The sequence below is a fragment of the Lycium ferocissimum genome, chromosome 4 (genome assembly GCF_029784015.1).
Source record: "Lycium ferocissimum isolate CSIRO_LF1 chromosome 4, AGI_CSIRO_Lferr_CH_V1, whole genome shotgun sequence".
NCBI classification, from domain to species: domain Eukaryota; kingdom Viridiplantae; phylum Streptophyta; class Magnoliopsida; order Solanales; family Solanaceae; genus Lycium; species Lycium ferocissimum.
This window is the reverse complement of record NC_081345.1, coordinates 24918173-24936191: the sequence shown is the minus strand read 5'-3', so window position 1 is coordinate 24936191 and position 18019 is coordinate 24918173. Positions and strand designations below refer to the sequence as shown.

Below are 18019 nucleotides of genomic sequence, written 5' to 3'. Positions count from 1 at the left end.
TGACAATCCTTTTTTTTTTTTGGCGTGAATTGTCCTTTATATGGACTGCTCTTTAATTTTTGTCCCTCAAATCGCTGGTCTTTAATTTTTGTCCCTCAAATTGCTGGTCAATAAATTTTTCCCATACTTCTCATTTAATGATAATTTGTGGGCTAAAGTATCCTTATTCGGTGGTCTACAAAATTAGAGATTCCGGGTTGGAATCTCAGCAGAGTAAAAAATAAATAAATCATAAGGCAAGGTTTCATAGAAACTATGCCTATTCGGGCTAAGTTACATCTAAACTATGCCATGTCCAATATAGTTCTGCAGAAATTAAGTTTATAAAAACTATGCCTATTCGGGCAAAGTTACATAGACATAGTTCTATATAGTTACTTAATTTCTACAAAACTATGCCGGACAAGGCATAGTTTCTATGTAACTTTGGCCGAATAGACATAATTTCTATGAAACCTTACCTTGCGAAATTAGGTTATAGATCCAATTTTCTTTTTTCTTGTTGTGACCGTCAAGAGTATTTTCGATCACGTTTTTATTACTTAAAGTGCCGAAAGATAAAAATTAAAATCTGCGATTTGATGGACAAAAATTAAAAACCACCCGAAGATAGGGGCAATCGTCCGAATTGTCAATGGGTAACAAAAGAGCGACTACAGTACCTCGAAACCAAGCAGCAAGAGTGTGTAGAGGAGTTTTTGACCGTGATTTGTAAGCTAACGCTCATACATAACGGGCCACCAATCGAGCCGATGAACTAATAGCTGCTAAAGTCTCACTTCACCTGAAGGATAGAGCTTCATAAGTGGTTTAAAATATCATAAATAATATAATATGTATAACATCTCAACAAAAGGAAATATGATATACTAAAATGCCCCTTTTGTTTAAGGAAAATTGCATTATTTTCTTATTAGTTCGTTAAAAATATAAATGACACTTTAAAATCTGAAAATAATTAAATTTGAACTGCTTATAAGCTTTTATAGCTACGCCATTGCTATGTCATGTTCACAATATCAAATTTTAATAAATATAATAATATGTATGACATCTCAACAAAAGGAAATATGATATCCTAAAATGCCCCTTTCGTTTAAGGAAAATTGCACTATTTTCTTATTAGTTCGTTAAAAATATAAATGACACTTTGAAATCTGAAAATAATTAAATTTGAACTGCTTATAAGCTTTTATAGCTACGCCATTGCTATGTCATGTTCACAATATCAAATTTTAATAAATATAATAATATGTATAACATCTCAACAAAAGGAAATATGATATCCTAAAATGCCCCTTTCGTTTAAGGAAAATTGCACTATTTTCTTATTAGTTCGTTAAAAATATAAATGACACTTTAAAATCTGAAAATAATTAAATTTGAACTGCTTATAAGCTTTTATAGCTACACCATTGCTATGTCATGTTCACAATATCAAATTTTAAAAATCTTCCGGACTCTAAATCACACAAATACTATGAGCATATTCGAAATTATAGTTTCAAAAACCTTTCATGCCCAATCAAGCTTATAAATCACATAAATTAACATAGAGGGAATAGTATGTTCGTACCAAGTTGATTTGGTGTTTCTTTGCTGCATTTTTGTAAAAATACGAAATTAAATGACCAATAGTTAGGGACTCGAGATTTTTACTAAGGGAAGTAGACAAAGGACTAAAACGGTGCTAATAAAATTGCGGAGGACATGCCAAATCTTACTAGAAGAGAATTAAGATAGTTCTTTTCATCATTTGAAGCAATAATATGATTAGGTAAAGTGTATAATATGCCCACAATCTCATACAGTGTGTTTTATTACATGATGAAGCATATGCTGTCTCCTGCAATAATTCGTTCTTTAACAAAATTAAAATATATATTGGCTGCTAAACTAAACATATCTGGTAATATACCTTACTGTCCTCTTGACATCCTAAATTATCCCAAATTAGGCTTTGTGGTGATGATTTGACTGAGGATAAGTTTGTAATTTAAATAGTGTGGGACAAACGTACATGTACCAAACAGATATTCTCCAGACTCAGCACACGTGCAATCCTACCTCAAATTGGGCTTTTTATTATTTTTCCGACAAGTTGGGCTTTTTAATTTTTTACCTTCTCCAACAAGTTGGGTCTGTTTTATTAATTTTAAAATGTTAATAAATGATATTAGCAACGAGATTCTGAAGTTTTAAGAGATTCGATTAACGGTTAATCACATGTTAACCAGCTAAGCCAATCACATGGGCCAGATATGTGAGGCCCATTAATCACACGATTATCTAAGCAAAGCTAGCCCACCGACAAATTCCAGGTCCGCTTTTTCTTGGCAATGGTTGCACATGCCCATTGCATGTGCGGGCATCAACGGCTGACAGATTAATTTATTCCTAATGAACGGCTGAGATGGATCCTAGGAACCTCGATTCAAAGTAAATGGTAATCCTGATTTATTGGTCACAAGGTGAAAAATAAGAACAGAAAAAGAAAGTGTTGAGGAATCAAGATCAATTCATTTGTCATGGTAAGTGTAAATAAATTATATAAACAGTGTAAAAATTCATATATTATCAGTATATATAACTTGATTTTTTTTATTTTTAATTCATGATTGTGGTAACAGGATTTACAATTATTTACCATTTATACAATAATGTTATATAAATTTCATGATTCATCCATAAGTTTGGACGAAAATAATTCATAACTTCGAGATTTCAAGATTATTAACTTGTTTTTAAAACCTAAATAGATAAGAAATTAAATTTACGATTCAAATTGTGACCTCTTAACAATAAACTCCCTCTATTTACTTTTACTTGTCCAGTATACTAAAAATAAATTTTCATTTTTACTTGTCCACTTTAGCATCAGGGGCGGATCTAGGAGGTCTCCAAGGTGTTCACCCGAACACCCTCGGTAAAAAATTACATTGTATATATAAAGTAATTTTCTTATTTTCTATGTACATATATAGATTTTGAACACCCTAAACACAAGACTAGAGGTTGGCTCAATGGTTTAGGGTGTTCCAAATTCGGTTCCAAGTTCAAATCTCAAACATTACATTTTTATTTTTCGAACATCCTTAGTAAAAATTCTGGATCCACCTTGGAGGATAAAACTTGTTCTATTGTTCTTCATTTTATTTGTCTTGATGCAGCTCAAGTAAACATATAGTTAAAAACTTTTTGAGCATGTAAGATTTGAAAATAAAGTTTTAGAGTTTGTGTAAAACAAATTTGCATTGACAGATAAATAATGCATGAAGGAACTCTAAAATAATGACTAGGCAATGATGAAATGATTGTGGATAGTATAGTAAGCAATTATTTGAGCTGACCATTGACCAGATCCAGGGGTTAGTTTGACTGAACGTGTGGGCACACGTATGCTTCATGTGTTTTCTTCCTGTATTTGGGGCTGTTAAGGAATGATGGTATGTCATGTAGGATGCACATGAACCTGCTCAGAATTTAAAAATAATTGTTCTTGAGCAACTTGATAAATAAATAAATAAATAAGTATAAGAGATGAATTTCGTAAAAGAAGAAATAGTATACAGGAGAAAATAGTTGGTGGAGAAGAGACATATACATGGGAATTTCATTTAATTTGCCCCTTCATTCGTTGTCCACCTTTTGGTGCTTTACACTACTAAAAAAATCTTTATTTTTCCACTAATTTCTCACTGAAAAATATTCAGTGACTATTTTTTTACCATGCGTTTTTTTAGTGATCTGGTTCGGTGTAAATGAGGTGGGAAAATCAGGTTTTATAGCACAAATTTCTCACTAAATGTCGGTGGAAAAAATCTCTATTTCTAGCCGTTAATTTCGTAGAAAACTATTAATTTGACAACGATGACAATCAATTTATGGTTTGTTTTACATTTGTTTTGAAAAGTAAATCAAACTAAATCATGATGATTACATCAATAGGTCCCATATATAATCACGAGCTACTCATATTATGTGATAATGTCTTGTATACATTTCCTTTTGCCTTTTACGTTTTTGAAGCATGGCTCAAGAACATAATTAAATACTCCGTAGATACGTTTACATTATATAGGTATTTAATTCTTGTTTGTTTTTGCTTTTGGAAACTTGGATAGTTCGGGGAATGATGAGTGCTTAGAAAAAGTTAGCCAACTTGAGGAATTTTCAATAATTGTTTAATATTCCTACCTAGCTAGAGCGTAGTTGTTAAGTGCCAACTTAATTATAATGATGAGACAGCAAGAGATTTGTTGAATAAAATTTAGGCCAGAAGTCGTAGATAATTTGAACTTGTCACGATTTTCATCTGAAATACCCCCCCCAATTGAAACGTTAACCATCTGAACCCCCAAACATAAGATAAACTGTGCCATTTGAACCCCCTCGTGCCAGCTGGCACACGCGTGAAGCTCACTGCTTTAAACAGAGTGTGAGAGACCCATTTTTTTTTCTTTTTTTGAATTTTTAATCATTAAAAATTAATTTTAACAAAAACTCTATTTTAAAATCTATTTAAATAATTAAAAAAAATTGAAAAACCCCAACCCATCCTCTCCGATAGCCCACTTCACCACCGCCACTGCCGCTGCTGCCTCCTCCTTCGCCGCCTCCCCCTCCGCCGCTGTCGCAGCTTTCTTTTTTTAAATTTTTAATCATTAAAAATTAATTTTAACAAAACGCTATTTAAATAGATTTTGAAGAGGCGGCGGCGGGGGCAGTGGCGGCGGTGAAGTGGGCTATCGGAGAGGATGGGTTTTTCAATTTTTTTTAATTATTTAAATAGATTTTAAAATAGAGTTTTTGTTAAAATTAATTATTTTTGTTGACATGGCTTTTTTTAAAAAAAAAAAAAAAAAAAAAAAACGGGTAACATGACATGGCTCTATGTCACTGGTCTATTTTTTCATGTCACAGCAAGTGAGCTTCACGCGTGTGCCCAGCTGGCACGAGGGGTTCAAATGGCACATTTTATCTTATGTTCGGGGGTTCAGATTGTTAACATTTCAGTTGGGGGATCTAGACGGAAAATCAGGACAAGTTCAGGGATCCATCTATGACTTTGGCCTAAAATTTACAATAATCAGGTGCATCCTACACATGAATATCCGGAATAAAGTGACTAATTAAAAATTGCCTGTCAAATCATGTTCCTGTCGGAAAACAAATCTTAAAAAGTGGTTCCTTATTTAATTATTTTCTCCATGTAATTTTCTGTCTCGAACAAATTTCACTTTTCTATTTTTTTTCCCTCAAACTTACCCCTTTATAATTTAACTTTAGAACCATCTCTAAAGGCATTTGGTCAAATTGTAATTTGTCTATCTTATTTAAATCAAAGTTAAATTCATAGATAGCTCGCATTTATATATTTAGCTAAAAATGGCATGCCAAAACTCTTTAATTCTTGAGAAGTTGCTCAAAAGCTTTGCACAGTACAAGGACATACTTAGAAGTAAGAACTAACCAGTCAAGTTATAGAGCAACAATTAATATACATATATGAATACACATACGTTTTTTCGGATAAATAAATATTGCATCCGAAAACTCTACCGGAGAAAAAAGGTGCCAAAAGATAGAGTAAGTTACAAATTAAGGGAGTACTTATTTATTCTTCGTGCATGCTGATTTCCTCTTTTTTTCTTTTTAGGTAGGAAAAGTATTTTTTTTTGGCAGTCAGCAAATCTAATGCTTATGTTCACGAGATTAGTTAAGCAACTAGTTGCTTGAGTAATATCCCTGCCCATATAGAATTAAATCTTGCATTTTAAACAACTCGCTATTTGTTTATCTAAGGGGGTGTTTGGACTGAAAGAAACTGTTATCTAAAAAAATGTGATATTTAGTTGACCTTATACAATCATTCAACTTCAATTGACCTCCTTGTAGGTGGTAAAGTAGTATCGTCAACGTAACAAGCATACATTTTTAGAAATTGGCTTGAAATTGATTACATTCTGAATATTCATAATCATGCATATCAATAGTGCTTCTGGACCCTTAACTGTTTCTGCTTCAATCTGAGGGATCGTAAGAAGGATTCTCTTAATGAACCCTCTCGCTTATTTTATTACTAGGTTCACTTTGATCTTCAATCATTTTTCTTGTGAAATAATGCTGATATAGTGGTGATTCTATAAAATAGTCGTTTATGATATTGGTGTTGGCTCACTGTAAAGGTGATTGATGGTTGCGTCTAATGGTTCTGGGTGTGTGATGGAAACTAACGCTAATGATTAGTAATAATAGCTATACGATAATACTAGTGAATAGAGCGGTGATTAAAAATGTCATATTTTTGTAGAAATTTTTAAGTGATCATCGACTTAATAATTTTAAGATCAGTTCATATTAAGTGAAATTAAACAAACGGCCTCGGTGGAGGACAAGATGAGGGAAGCGAGGCTGAGATGGTTCAGGCATGTGAAAAGGAGATGCATGGATGCTCTAGTATGGAGGTGTGAGAGGTTGGCTATGGATGGTTTCAGGAGAGGTAGAGGTAGGCTGAAGAAGTATTGGAGAGAGGTGATTAGACAGGACATGGATCTGCTCTAGCTCACCGAGGACATGACCATAGATAGGAGGTTACGGAGAACACAAACTAGGATAGTAGGCTAGTAGGTAGTTGAGCGTTGCCGTGGTATTATTTTTGTAGTTTCTTGTCCTTTGATTTCTGTTATCCTCTAGTGTTTCGTCTACTTCGATTATCGTATGATTTTGTAGCAGTTGTGTTGTTGTTCCTTTTTCAGATTGATTTTTGTTATTATTTGATGTTTCTTTAGTTTTGTTATTTCTTGTTTCGCATTGCTTTTGTTTGTTTTTCTTTGAACCGAGGGTCTATGAGAAACAACCTCTCTATCTCTCAAAACAAGGGTAAGATTTGCGTACACTCCATCCTTTCAGACTCCACTTGTGAAATTACACTAGATATGTTGTCGTTGTAAACAAACGGCCTAATGAATGATGGTTAATGAAGGGGATGCAAGCAGAAAGCACATGGTGAGGACCTCGTTATGACCCATCCTCGTAGAGACATCATAATGATTCATCTTTCAATGCCGAGATATGAGTTGGGCAATATAGTTAAGACTTAAGGGGAAGACGTATTAAAGGACACATGGGACAACTAATTGGGACACCCTTTCCTCGTCCTCCCCGACATCTTGTCGCCTCACACTGGCCCTTTCATCATATTTTATTCATTCATCATTTTCTTGGATACTTTAATGCGTACTCTATTCAAGACCTCTAATGGACTACCTACTTGTAATAATAAAAATCTATAATGGTGTTTCTTTCTTTCTTTTTGGTAGCAATGGTATTTCGATTTGCCGAGATACTAATGTACTTGTTCGAGGCCCACGCCTCTTTCTAGCTAGTAGCTAGGGTCAAGCTATAGTTCGCGAACGATAGGAGATAATTTCAATAATATATTTTTCAACATCAAATATTATATTCACATAGTTTTTAATTTAAATATGCAGAGCTAACTTTTTTTTTAATAGTATTTATACACACAATAGATAATATTATACACTTATTATAGATAATGTATCAACCTTTTATAAAAGTGTATAATAGTGTATAAAAGTGCCATTTCGGATAAATATTTTCTCCAAATAAACATAAAGTGTTATTTTCCCTATTTAATAGGCCTTTGGATATAGAAATTGTGATATTTGGAAAAGAAATATTTGAAAATTGAGTTACGCTAGAATATGCAATTAACTTTAAGAAAATTGAACTTTTGTGACTAGAAAAGAAATTTCATTTGAAAAGCTAATCAAAACCACATTTTAAAACTTGTAACTCACTTTTAAAAAATCAGTTCAATGTATACCCAACACTGTTTTGATTTTTTTTTTTTTTTGAAAAACAGAGTGATAATTTTGGTATATGTTTCTCTTTTCTTAATTTTGAACATTTCTAGTGAAAATTGTTAGTTCGTCACTTTGAGTTCCTAGTAGCAGATTAAAAAATAATGCTAATTAAGTTGTCCCATATATTAGCAGTATATTAATTAATACTACTATCTTGAAACTCCACCTGTTTGACCAGGCCGAGTGGGTCGGCCTTCACATATCATGAACACTTTACTTGTTGTGACTTGCGAGTCCACCGCTTGGAGAGGAGTCTAAGAAATGAAAGAAGCTTAGGACCCCTTTTGTCCATGAGAATAATTCACTTTTCTTGGGATTTTTTTTTTCCATCTTTATTTGAAAATCAGTGTTTGATTATGAAAATTTAAATGGCACTTGAAATTATATTTGAAATTTAGATAACACCTAAAACTCTATTTTCACGTTTAGTTTTGGATCATTGATTTTTTTTTGAAGTTTTACCCTAAATATTTTATTTTATAAAAATTACCCCGTTTATAACAGTCACCAAAGTGTTGCATGCTCTACTACCCATTACCAATATTCTAAACTTCATACAAAAAACTTGACACTCTTTGGGAGTTGATTAGTTTGAAAAAAACAATAAGCATTAGAGTTAACGAATATGGTTTTTATATATTGCATAAAATAAGAAGGATTAGATAATGTGATTTTGCTAGTTTTTGGAAATTAGGCGGTATAAATTATACTTCATGTTTTTTAGAAAAAGCACGTACGTTCAAACAACCAAATATTCTTTCCAAAAAATATAACCAAACGCAATTCCATTTTCAACTTCAACTTTAAAAATTTCAAATAAAGTGAAAAAAATAGTTTCTATACCCAAACGCCTACTTAGAATCTTCCAATTATTAATATTGAAAGATGCAAACCCCTATGATTATTGAATAGATTGAAAATTAGAACTAACCTCAGATATTTTGTGAAAGTGATTTCTACACTAATTTACTTTCTCATAATTATTGTACGATAATATGTTTCTGGACTACTGTCAGCAAGAATCTGGTACCATTTCGTTTTTTAGAAAGAATTCAGAAACTTTTGCTTCTTTTTGAAAAGGAAAGTCTAAAAGGTTTAGGTTTTAGGTAAGCGCAAAAAGTTAGGTGCACTACTTATTAATGAAGGGAAGTTAGCTGCAATTGTAAAGGCATAAAGTAGGATTTGGTTTTCGTTTAAATAATAAGGCTTTTTGCCATACTATTTTGGCCATAATGGCCCAAATGAGATAAATTCATATGACTATTTAGGTCAAATTTAATAATTTATGCTTACTTAATGTCATTTCTATTTTTTTTCCTCAAAGTTTATCTTAATTTAAAATTGTACAATAGAGATTATGGTGATTTTTACATAAATATAGCTAAATTTGAATCAAATTGGTATCAAGTTTTTGATGTGTGAAAACACACTATAAACAGTATACAATTCTCTTGTGACTTGTAAAATCAGTTAGGAAGGTGAAGTGTCATATCATGAATGACTAAAATATTGTTTCATCATCATATATGTACATTAGATAGGTTAAAGCTCTGCGGTCTTGTCTCTTCACCACGATACTAGACATCCTTTGTGTTTTCATATCAGTTTTATTAAGAGCCTGTTTGGATGGGCTTATTTTAAGCGATTTTATAAGTACATTTTAAATTTTTCGCTTTTTAGATAAATTAAGTTGAATGGATCAAATTATTTTTTGAGCTTTTTTAAGACAAAACGATTTTAGTTCTGCCACTAAACACTCAAAAAAACACTCAAAAACAAAATGTTTATAGTTAACTTATAAGCCAATTCAAACGGGCTCTTTTAAATCTCTTTTTTACTGATTTTGTTTTACCTTTTCTCGTTTCGAATTTGCCTTTTTCTTTTTTGGGAAAGTTTAATGAATTAACGTTTGGCCTAAATATATAATAGTATTAGGTAGATGTCTTTAGATGCTTAGGTTGCGTCGCCGTAACAAATAAAATATATACTCTTACAACTTAAACTCCATTTATTATGACGTTGAATGATTTTCGATATTGCAACAAATGGAGTATCTCCAGGTAAACTTTCATTGAGAAATATCGTTAAGTATTCAAATGAACAAAAATAAATCTAAATTACCTTGGGATAAACCAAGTGGAATTATCTTGCTCCAAAGCGTTGCCAATCATGCGTGTGAAAAGACACGAGCATTGTCATTTTCTTCTTTACTATTTCATCTTATTCATTTTTTTTCTTCATTCGTATCCCAGATGAAAGATTTGTTCCCACTAAAATTGAATTCGCATAGTCCACATTAAAGGGCAACAATGGTAATCAGACTTGGCTTTTTTTCAACTCAGCACTTACTAATTAAGGATAAGTAGCATAAACACTATACACCACAACACTGGTTGGTATTTCCTCTTATTCATATTATCTGGTTGGTTAAAACTTTTGTACGCTAATGAGAAAATATTAGTAAAATTTTAATAATTAAAATATTTATTCAAATTATCATTTATTTATTTCTTAAATGTTTTATTTAATCAATACTTTACTAATTTGCGCAATGCAGGTAGATTAATATATTATTTCTAATTACTTTAAAACATTAAAAATTAAGTTTAGTTTATTAAAACTACTAATATTTATAATCAGCAAAATACTAATCTTTTAATGATTGGATTGCAACGGCCACGAGTGGTTAAAATGAATTTGAGATACAGAAGACCCACATCTGTTTGTATGAATTATTATTGGAATCATGCATACTGCATAGTTATCACTTATCACTAAATAAACAATAATGTGAAACTCTAAAAATAGGATAGTGATAATTAGGTCATGTTACGTTGTCTACTTATTCAATTTCACGTGGACAACCCTTGTGATTGTAATATTCCTAAGCTAAGGAGAGCAGGGGGTGGCATCCTAAGCAACTACAACTAATTTTAGAAGGATATTTGTAGGATAGATACATAATTTATTTAACTATCAAATGTTAAATATTTGTAAAAATTTAAGTAACTTTTTTACTGAATTAGTAAATAGTACCTAAGGAGTTTCAAAATAGAAGGACTATAATACACTTTCCCGTCCCAATTTATGAGTTTGCAGTTTGATTGGACAGAAATTAAAAAAAAAAAAAAAAGAGTTTTCTTGTCATAAGTGTCAAAGTGATACAAAATTATAGTAATCATTACTATTCAATGTCAATAAACAACTCCATTTTTGCTCCATAGAGATACCGAAAGGGATACTATTGAGAGGAAATAAAATTTAAATTAAGTCAAGCCAAAACCTATATATAAGAATATATTACTACTTTTTTAGAATAAGATTTTAAAAGATCTATCAGATTAGGTGGCCAGATGTAAAAAGACATGGATATGAAAATCAGGTCTTTCCTTTTGGCCTTTCAGTTTTTATTTATTACTTAATACTCTCTTTAAAATCCTGATTAATTAATTTTGAATTTATACTACAAGAAATTTCTTTAGTTAAATTGAACAAAAATATTTTTCTATTCTCAAAATTAAAACTCAAACCTATAGTTGAAACTTGACAATTAAGAAATCATATCTATTACACCATTATTTTGGTGTCAAAACACTCCTGAACTATCATTTTTCGCGAGTTTCATTTCTTAGTTATCAGTTATTTCCTTTTTTTACCTCATCATCATCTATGTATTAAAATCCTCAAAGTTGATTATAACTAGCAATTATTTTCTTGTTCTACCTGATGGTTGGTCCACATGAGTTCTGCACAGTTTGGGAGTAATCAGTTTTGAAGTATACTTTAATATATAGATAATGATAGTTCAAATTAAAAAAAAAAAGGCTAAATAATTTAAGTGTGGAACTCCGTAACAATGATAGCTCAAGTGTTTTATTTATTTATTATTATCTCTTCATTGATGAATATAATAACATGGAATAGAAACAAATGAATGATAGTTTGAGTTCAAATGATTGTAGGGAGAGGTGGGTGTCGTGCAATGGAGAGACACGAGGACACGCACGGCTGCATGCAACCATGGACCCACATTTCCCATTTCCCTCTTTGGGGATTCTCAGTTTTTCTAAAAGTTATTTAGAATTTAATTGTGTATGTAATTTAAATTGTATTTTTATTTTAAATAATGTTACAAGATTTTATAATTTTATAAAAGTCATAAGAATAGAATGAAGTTTTTTAATTAATTAATAAAATAAAAATATCACATAAATTAAGAGACATAACATAAGTCGTATATACTAATATTATAAATAACTTTTATATTATTTAATTTATTTTACTTATTGATTATTTTTTTCCTCTCATCTGTATGACATTAACTTGAAACAAAGTTAACTATAAAAAGAAATTATCATCTCTAAATATAAAAATAGTTACTCCCTCTGTCTCAATTTATGTGATACAATTTCAATTTCGAGAGTCAAATTTCTTTATACAATTTTTAAGTATTTTTGAATTTTTTTTTACATATTAAAAACTACATAAAAAATATTATACGTCAGAATATTAATAATTTAAAATATTTAAAGGACATGCAATAAATATCAGTTAATTTTTTTTTATTTGACTCTCGGGTTTGAATTGTATCACATAAATTAAGTCAGAGTATTTCTTTAGACAGATCTAAGAAAAAATGTCGAACGAGGAAATACCATGATTATTATATTGTAGTTAAAAAAATGAGTCTGTCAATAAAACTTAGTGCTAAAATAAATAAAGAGGGGCATAGATATGGGAAAGCATGTGTAAACCAGCACAACATGTTTGGTCCACGTGAGTTCTGGGACAAAGCAAACTCCTTTCGAAAGAGAAAAAGAAGGTGGGCTACTGATGGGATTCATTTTATTTTTTACTTTGCAATTTGCAAAGGCTTTTCTTACTGGTAGTATTTTCATTGCCCACGTGAACTCCACTTTCATGTGTCTCCATGCACTCATGGCCCCAATCTCTTTTTAACCTTATCTAATCATTTGCCTTTGGCTTCGCTTGCCAGTTGCCACAGGCACCCCCTTTTTATTAGCTGGCTGATATCACATTCTTTTGTAGTTTTGTTTTGTCACTTATCTTCGAATCTGAGTTTCTATGAATATATACGGGGAAAAAATGGAAGGAAATTTCAGGAGGATTGAGTTTTAACTTGCGATTCTCTAACACAATATATTCGACCCTACTAATTTGTATGCCAAACGTAATATTAAAATATGTGTTTTATATGTGCTAACTACTTGAGCCACTTGACTTTGTAGAGATGGAATCAGAATTTAAAATTTATTATTTAATATTTATTTACTATCAAAGTCATATCTATGATGTTAGAGAGAACATATTTTATTATTTGATTATATTCCAATGCGCCTCCTCATGTGCGGTTCTGTTCTATTTTCATGCGCAAACCATGTGAAATTTATTTTAGATAATAAGTGACGGTGAGATTGGATCTCATCTATTCTCAAACTTAATTGTATTCTCAAACTTTTTTAAGAATATAAACTTACAATTTGAGAAAAAAATGCTTTTGAGTTTGTCCGAACTATAAGTAATACTCTATAACCGGCTTTGACAATAATAAATTACTCTCATCCCAATTAATGTGATACACTTTCATTTTTAGTCTGTAAAAAAAAAGATGATACATTTCTATAATTAAAATAATCTAACTTACAACTTTCCTTTTTACCTCAGTGAAATGATTAATAGCAACACAAGCATCTATGACTTGTTTTAGATCATAAATTTTAAAAGTATTTTTTTTAAATTTTTTTATATTTAGTCAAATTATATCACATAAATTGAGACAGACGGAGCAGTAAGTTATTTTCAATTCAATTTTAGATGACAAGAAATGTCATCTCATCATTGCATGGCATCCCACAAAAGGCCATGAAAGCGACTAGTTTCTCCATACGCCCTTTTCTCCCTTGTTTAAACTGGTGGAGGAAAATGAGATAGAGAGAGATATTCACAAAAGATAAGATGGACCAAGCAGGACATGGTTTTGGGACCCACTTCAGGTGGGCAATGGCATTTTAGTCCGGAATGGCAGAACCGTAAAGAATCATCTACTATTATGAGAGCCAAGTAATTTCCCTCATCATTTGATTTGATTTGATTTGATTTGATGGCACTCTAATATAAATATATAATATCTCAAGAGATTATAATTAGACAGATGAAATCACATTGAAGTTAAGAGATTTGTCTTCGCAAAATTTGAGTAAGCTGACTCAGAGATGAATTCAGGATTTGAAGTTTTCGGGTGTCATGCGTCATTCAATCAATTTGGGCTTCGGGTCGGATTATTCGTCTTTTCGAGCTTTGATTCGGGTTATTCGTCTTTTCCGATGAAACATTTATTTATAGCAATATACAGAAGAGAAAAGCATAAAACTTTCAATAATATTACTAATATCATAAATATCCATCATTCATTTACAATTGTCCTCGACGAGGTTTCATCTTCTGAAAATGATCAATGACGACATCATTACTTACATTTGTGAATACATCACGCTCTATGTAACAAACTAAACAATCATTCAAATATTGATCACCAATTCTATTTTGCACTTCATTTTTGATCCGCTTCATGGATGAGAATGCTCTCTCCACAGTTGCGGTAGCAACAGGTAAGATCAGAGTTAATTTCACAAGTAAATAAACAAGTGAATAAGTATCCACAAGATTTGCCTCAACCAATGCTTTTGCCAAATCACGAATTCCTTGCAAGTTGGAGAACTTGGGATTACCACTTCGCATATGAAATATGAAAGTATCGAGTTGGTAACTCAAATCTCGAATCTGTAGTTCATCAAACTCATCTGGGTAACACTTTGCTAAAGTCATGATTCTACCTTTATCAAAATTAGCAAAAGAATTGATAGGATTCAAGCTACCCATCCCAAGAAGCAAATCACTACTCGCTACATCAAAGCGATCATTAAGATCTTGAAGTTGCACATCAATCACAATACAAAAGATTTCAATACGCAAGTGGTGTGAATAACAAACACCAGAAGACTTACGCTTTGACTTTCCAGGAAAATAAGACTCATCTAACTTGGGAATCAAAATATCTTGTGCATCACAAAATGAGGAAACATCATCCAACAAAGGCCTCCATCCAGTTTCCCTCATATCTTGCAATCTTTCTTTTGCAATGTTAAGAAACTCCACGGCATTAATAATATCTTGTTTTTTTTTTTTTTTGTAAAATTTTGCTCAACTCATTTGACATTGCCAACACTTTCAACATCAAGTGAAGCATAAAAACAAATTTGAATGTTTTAATCTCAGTCAAAAGATATTTTTCTTGATTTCTATCACTTGAGGTGGAACCTTCATGTTTAATCACTTCAAGCACATGAACAATAGTTGAGAAAATAATAATAAAGTTATCTAATGTTTTGAAATGTGATCCCCAACGAGTATCACCTGGTCTTTGAAGTCCACACATTTGATTTAGTCCTCGTCCAGTATGAACTTCACCTGATTCAAGTAACTGCTCCAGCTTTTCAGCTTGATGATGACGAATCAAATCTCTATGCTTAAAAGATCCTCTAATAACATTCAACACATTAGTAACATGATCAAAGAAGTCTTCAACATCCCCATGTTTTTTAGCAATAGCTACAAGTGTTAATTGCAATTGATGAGCAAAACAATGAATGTAATATGCCGATGGACTATCTTTCATAATCAAAGTTTTGAGACCATTTATCTCTCCTCTCATATTACTAGCTCCATCATAACCTTGTCCACGTATTTTGGATGGACTTAGTGAGTGATTGGAAAGCAAAGAGTAGATTTCTTTCTTTAACGAGCATGCCGATGTATCACTAACATGGACTAGACCGATAAATCGTTCTACCACCTCACCATTCTTATCAACATACCGCAACACAAGAGCCATTTGTTCTTTGTGTGAGATATCTTTGGACTCATCCACTAATATACCAAAGTAATCTCCATTCAAGTCTCCAATTATAGCTTTCACCGTTTCTTTTGCACAAGCGTGGACAATATCTTTTTGGATCATAGGACAAGTCAAAGTATCATTTTGTGGAGCATTTTCTAATATCACTTTTCCCACATCCGGATGTTTATCCCCGTGCCATCGCAAAAATCCTAGAAAGAAGCCTTGATTTGTTGAAGATTCACTTTCATCATGACCTCGAAAAGGCAACCCATGGTGCAAAAGAAGTCTTGCCACATCAATTGAGGCTTCCAAACGCATTCGATAATCACTTTTTTCCTTCTCGGAATGCTTTTCAAGAACAACTTGAATTGATTGATGATGATTTGACAAATCTAGCATCTTCTTGAAACATTTATCATGGACACTATTAACCTCACCAACATGCAAACGGAACCTTTCAAGAGCCCTATTCCAACTCCTAAAACCATTTTTCGTATAAAACTCACCCGCAATTCCATGTACAAATTCATTTTTGAACAAATAACAACATAGGCAATATGCGGCATCTTTCTTCATGCTATACTCCAACCAATTAGAATGTGGACCTTTGTACCAACTTGAAACAAATTGACGACCTCTATTTCCTATTTGAGTTGTAGGAAATTTTTTCAGTAAAGGTTGACAAGGTCCTGTTTGAATATAATGTCTCCTCACTTCATCCCGAATTCGAGGGTTATATTCAGCAATGGGTATCCTTTCTCCTGGATCAGCTTCAAGCGATCCTAAATCGAGCACATCTATAAGTTGAGAACGATTGGCATCCATACTAGAACTCGGTTGAGAACAATTAAATTTTGTGAGAAATTTATCCATCTTCAAAGAATCAAAGCACTTCCCTACAAAATGAAAGTTCAATTCAACTCACAATTTGAAGTAAAGCACCACAAATTTAAGTACCAACAAAAAACACACAAAGCAATATGCCAAATTCTTTACAAAAATGTACATACGCACAAGCAAAATTACACTTTTATACATAACTCTACAAAAAGCACAAGCAAGATTACAACTTTTCTATAAAATAGTACATACCCACAAGAAAAATTACAACTTTTATACATAAATGTACAAAACCCACAATCAAGATTACAACTTTTATAAATAAATGTACAAAAACCACAAGCAAAATGACAACTTTTAGACATAAATGTACAAAACTCACTAGCAAGATTACAATTTTAACACAAAAAAGCATTTTTGTAAGAAAAAAAAAAACTCAAAAGAAATCAAGAAAGAAAGACGAAAAGATCCTTACAATGGGTCAATGGAGGAAGCAGCCGAATGGGATTTTGGCTTTGGAGCAATGAAGAGGGTTTGTTTAGTTGATGAGAATTGAAAGAGAGGGTTTGTTTCTTTGATGAGAATTGAGAAGAGAGAGTTTTTTTTTTTTTTTTTTTTTTTTTTTTTAATGAGAAGGAAGAGAGGGAAACTTCTATTTTTAACTTTAAGAAATAAAAAAGTCAAAGATTAATAAATTAAATTAAGTCAACAACAATTATAGAAATGAGAAAAGAGAATATAAAATTAATGGGAAATTGGGAATTGTTTTGTATCCACTGCTCTGCCCAGTCACGTTGCTACTGCTCATTGTTGAGCAACAAGGGTAAAATAAAAAAAATTTAAAGTGCAGCATGCAGCCGCTGGGACTCGATCCCGCGACCAGAGAGAAGGCATCAAAGCCTCTGGTCACTGGCACCAGCGGGTTAGTTTGTAGTGGGGTGCCACTTTAAATATTTGTACATAGCTTATGTATATATACATATATATACACAGGGTTTCGGGCGAGGCTTGCGGGTGGCGTGACACCCCCCGACCCTTAATAGATCCGCCCCTGACCGCACCTCTAATTTATCCCTACTTGCTCCGTTATTTGTTACTCCTTAGAAAAACACACAATGTCAATACACCTGCAATCTTAGGTTTTGGGGTGAATGCTGAGTTCTTTTACCTACTAGTTACAAGAGGCCGTGCTAAGCCCAGACTCAAACTCAATATATTAAATTAATATTTTTTATTAAATAAGTATAATACACATCATAGTTTTTACCGCATAACTAATTTAATATAATTGCAAGTTGGCAATATCTTATTGATAAGTTTTTATAATTATTAAAGTTTCTTTGTTATATAATTTGATAATTTTTAAAGAAAA

At 32.0% G+C, this 18019-nt stretch overlaps 1 protein-coding gene and 1 long non-coding RNA gene across 2 annotated transcripts; both read right to left on the bottom strand.

Annotated features, from left to right (window-relative positions):
- Positions 1 to 14262: 14262 nt before the first annotated feature.
- On the bottom strand, positions 14263 to 17130 carry LOC132051924 (uncharacterized). The gene is made up of 2 exons (XR_009413916.1): positions 16804 to 17130; positions 14263 to 14836 (listed from the first exon to the last, which is right to left on the bottom strand). It is a non-coding gene; the product is annotated as an uncharacterized LOC132051924 (long non-coding RNA).
- LOC132051923 (uncharacterized) lies at positions 14263 to 17239 on the bottom strand. Its single transcript, XM_059443196.1, has 2 exons — positions 17123 to 17239; positions 14263 to 16703 (listed from the first exon to the last, which is right to left on the bottom strand). The coding sequence occupies exon 2, from the start codon at positions 16678 to 16680 to the stop codon at positions 15070 to 15072; it is 1611 nt and encodes a 536-aa protein (XP_059299179.1). The 5' UTR covers positions 16681 to 16703; positions 17123 to 17239; the 3' UTR covers positions 14263 to 15069.
- Between the last annotated feature and the right edge of the window lie 780 nt (positions 17240 to 18019).